This window comes from Poecilia formosa, unplaced genomic scaffold, assembly GCF_000485575.1.
Source record: "Poecilia formosa unplaced genomic scaffold, Poecilia_formosa-5.1.2 Scaffold3, whole genome shotgun sequence".
Taxonomy (NCBI): Eukaryota; Metazoa; Chordata; class Actinopteri; order Cyprinodontiformes; family Poeciliidae; genus Poecilia; species Poecilia formosa.
Genome location: NW_006799942.1, coordinates 3,394,170 through 3,398,467, shown reverse-complemented (window position 1 = coordinate 3,398,467; position 4,298 = coordinate 3,394,170). Strand labels below are relative to the sequence as shown.

General features: G+C 34.3%; 1 protein-coding gene across 6 annotated transcripts in view; it reads left to right on the top strand.

Annotated features, from left to right (window-relative positions):
- Nucleotides 1-1,952, top strand: part of trim3b (tripartite motif containing 3b) — a 33,337-nt gene extending 31,385 nt beyond the window's left edge. For all 6 annotated transcript variants that reach the window (XM_016673251.1, XM_016673258.1, XM_007555283.2 and 3 more), the window contains one exon: nt 720-1,952. In XM_016673251.1, the coding sequence (XP_016528737.1) occupies nt 720-872 (153 nt within the window). In that variant the 3' untranslated portion in view covers nt 873-1,952. The remainder of the gene's footprint in view (nt 1-719) is intronic.
- Nucleotides 1,953-4,298: the final 2,346 nt, after the last annotated feature.

Sequence of the window (4,298 nt, the reverse complement as noted above, 5' to 3'; positions counted from 1 at the left end):
TAGAATTTTGGCACTTTGGGCATTCCCTACTTTATGGGACAAAGGGTGAATTCAGTGTTTCCTTTTAGTTGTGACCACGCATGGCAAGGCTGAGGCTTTTTGTCATACTTAAATGTTTAAGATAATGAAAGAATGAATTGAAAGATAACCCAAGTAAAAGCTATCAAAACCATTCATGACATTTGTAGTTTCTTCTCAACTGAGATCTTGATTACATCTTGGTCACTTCCCAAATCTTATGACCACAGATCAGAGTAGAAAAGTATGTAGACTGGTAAATTGAACATTGAGCTTTTTGGCTCCATCTTCACCATGTCAGATTGGGTCAGCACTCGAATCTCTGCAGACACACCAATCCGCCTAAAAATGTCCCATTTTCCCCTCATTTGTTAACAAGACCCTGAGACACTTAAACTCCTCGTTTTGGGGCAGGACCTTGTCCTTGACCCAGAGAAGGCATTCTACCCTTTTCTGGCTCAAGACCATGATCTCGTATTTGAAGGTACCAATCTTCATCCCAGCTGCTTTATACTCAGCTGTGAACTGCTGCTGTGATATTCAAATTAGTTTCACAATCTGAAACAAAGATAAAAAAAAAAGAACACAGAAGAAATGTGTAAAAAGAAAAAAAAAACATTTCCTGAAATGGTTTTTCAGAGCACTTTTTAATGGTTATTCCATTATTGTCAAAAAATTAAAAGGAAATCTTTTGTTTCTAGGTTTTTGATAGCACAGGGTCCTTCCTGTCCTACATTAACACCTCAGCAGACCCGCTCTATGGGCCCCAGGGCCTCGCTCTCACTTCAGATGGACATGTGGCAGTTGCCGACTCCGGGAATCACTGCTTCAAAGTTTACAGATATCTGCAGTAGGTAAAGGAAAGGCATCAACCAAACCTGCTTGAATAAATTAATATTTCACATTACTAGCTGTCATTAAGTTGCAATGTTCCTGCAGCGTGTTTGGGCAGGTGGGTTCCTTGTTCATTTCTTTTCAGTGAAGGGTAAAGAAATTGCAAAAAATATTAATATTAGAAGAAGAGAAATAAGTTTGATTTTTGCCAGTATATCCACCTGGACTCATCCTGCCAGATGTGGCATTTTGTGATAAACCTAATTTCTGGATTAGATTCATGACTTTTCCAGCAACCAGCAAGACAAACAAGCATGTACTATTTCCAACCATGTTTTCAGAGGAAGGTAGACCTATAGTTCAGTACAGTTTGTAGTGAAGTTCTTTAAAAATGTTACAAGCAGTCAAAACCTTACCTGCTGTAGTAAACTTTCATGTGTTCTTCTTTTTGTTTTAGTCCCAGAGGCTGAGGCTAACATCCAGTCTAAAAGGTCCAAAACCAGCAACTCCATGGAAACAGTCTCAAATGAGTTGAAGTTGATGCTAATGCTTATTTATGAATATTTAGAGAATAGGGTGAATATCATTGCAATGCAATGATCTAAAACTTTATAAAGCAGTGTTTGTATAAATCAGTGTGTTTTGGTTTCAGCCTCTGTAAACAACAAATCAACAAAATGAAGAACACGAGCGTTTTCTGCTGCAGGGAAGATATTTATTGCTCGAAACTTTTTAACAGAACATCATTTCAAAATCCCAAGAGGTGCCATTTTGTCACTGTGCACCAAAAATCCTGCTGATCCTGCCTTCCTTTTTTTTAAATCTGTATACAAAACAGAACATTTTGGAATGTGTAGTTGCAGGTCAATTCGTCACTCTGTACTTTTTCATCCTGCAAGACCCACCAGTCATTAGTTGACCTTTCTGCAAGGTATAGTTTATTCAATGAAGGATAACATCCAAACCAGTTCCACTTCTACAGGAAATTTCTTTTTATGGTCTTGCTGTTGTAATAACCAAAATAGATTTCTAAAAATTGACCCCATGGCTTTTTGCACTTTTGTCTGTTAATATCAATAATTTACTGTAATTGTAAATATGCATATGTAGGTGTACATATGGATTTATAGTCCATGTTATATTGCTACAGTATATATCCTACATATTCCAGCATTTAAATGAAACTGAGATCATGCCAAGCAGTAGCCACCCGAATGACTGAAATATTAGAACCAAGTTGTAAACATTTGCTGTATTTTATTTTTCCAGATTATTTAAATTATTTTTGATTTTCTTTTCTTCATGATTTGTTGTACAAATTATTTTTCTAACTGTCGCGTTGGACACTTTACTCTCCGCCAAACATTATGTTATGTGTCATAAGTTGTAGCATCTGAAATCTGATTTCTCCTCCGACTTCCTCAAAGAGCTTACATTGTTTAACGTTGATGTTACCCTCTGCCAAAATGTGTTGTTGTAATTTGCTTTTTAACATTGCACAAAGTACAAATATTATAAGAGTTCTATCATTTTACATGGATAATATATGCCTGTATGTACAGTTCATTTATCATGATCAAAGGTGTATTGTACATTACAGTCATTTTATTATTGTTACTGATAACCAGCACTTTTATCATGGACGGTTTGGAGTATTTGTTTTTATGTGTGGCTCCAAAAGGAGCCTATTTTTTAATGTGTGTTTATTAAAAACTGTTTAACTGTTTTTATTCTTGTGTTTTTCATTTGTTGGAAAACTATGTACTGACAAATTATTTTTCTCCGTAAATCACACACCGTTATTATTTTTCATTTTCCATGTCTTTAATTGTCACTAACTAGTTTGTGTGAAATAACTAAAGCACATTTAAATAAAACGCTACATCTACCAAATATGTGTACGGCTGTATGCTAGAGGAGATCAGACAGAAGGCAATTACAAGATGTATGTAATCCTGGAAAATTGTTGCAAAAATAAACCAGAACAGTGAGAAATGCTGTGTAAACTGTGTTTTATTTCAACAGACTTCTGTTATTTCACAAATGTGCCTTGAATGATTCCTCTAGTTAATAAATTACAATTATGATGACTGCTTTTGTTAGATTAAGCATAGTCCAGAAGAAAATTTAGTTTGACACTGGTTGAAAGTAAGCTGCAAATGATCAACTGCTGTATTTTCAAATTAGCAATCTGCTTCATTTGAAAAGTGGTTTATATCAGAATCAATGTATGTCTTCTAAATACTTCATTCAGCAATAAGGGGTTTGTAAACCTGAAGATCAAAATGAAAAGGGCTCTATGGCAAAGACATCATACCTAAATGGGACCTTCTTGAACAAATATTTTAGTGACAAAACAGTGTTTACAGTAATGTTTCTTTGTTAGATTTAGTCATTTGTACTGCATTAAGCCCACATCTCAATAGAGAAACAGCAAAGTCGCCTCTGAGTCACTACCTGGCCAGGAGGAGATGAAGCAGTTTTCTCACCTCCTCCTTAAATGTTCTGCATTAGTAACTCGGCAGCACCAGATTGGTCTGTTGTGGTTAAGAAAAAAGAAAACAAAATGGACGCCAGACACTTACCCACTTACGCATCAGAGGGCTAAGAATAGTATTTTAAAGGTAGTTAAAAAGTCTCAACTTCAGCTTAAAAGAGAAAATGTGAAACTATAACTAATTAGAACATAATCCTACACACAGCTACAAGTGAGAACAGGCATATTTCCAAGTCCATTTAAAAAGACTTAATTTTTGGAACATAATATACCAAAACTGCAATTATAATGATGGCATATGAGGATGAAGTGGACTGTTTCTGTAAGAAAATCAATAAATTATAGAATTTTTTTTGTTTTTGTTTTATTGAGATGAAATAGAATGAATATTCATACAGAGAGCAAGAGCCTTAGCAAGATTCTGGAGTCAAAACTTTGTGACACAACTGAAAATAATCCTAAAATGGATAAGCAAATTAAGTCAACGAAACTGCATGAATAAACCCATAGAGGTATAGTCATGGATAAAACACAGCGAGAGAGAAAAGGAGATGCAACAGAAAGCTCCCATAATCAAAGAGCAGTGTCTTCAGGTTCAACTTGTCTAATAAAAAATAAAAATAATGAAAAAAATCAAATAAAAAATGTGAAAAATTGCCATCTTCGTGGCCATTCAAAACTAAAAGTCCAAGAAAAAAAAGTAATAATAAAAAAAGTAATAGACAGAAATACATAACAGCACAAGTTTCAACGTTTCAACTTTAAAAAAACCAAAACTAAAAAAAAAAAAAATAATCATAAAATACATGGATTTTAAATACAGGTATCAATCATATGTAACAGCAGTAATCAATTTAACAGAAAACATAAAAGAAAGAAGACAACGCTAACATTCAGCACTCCATAACTATTTCAGTCAAATCCAAGTTCTTGCTTTATTTTTTATTAA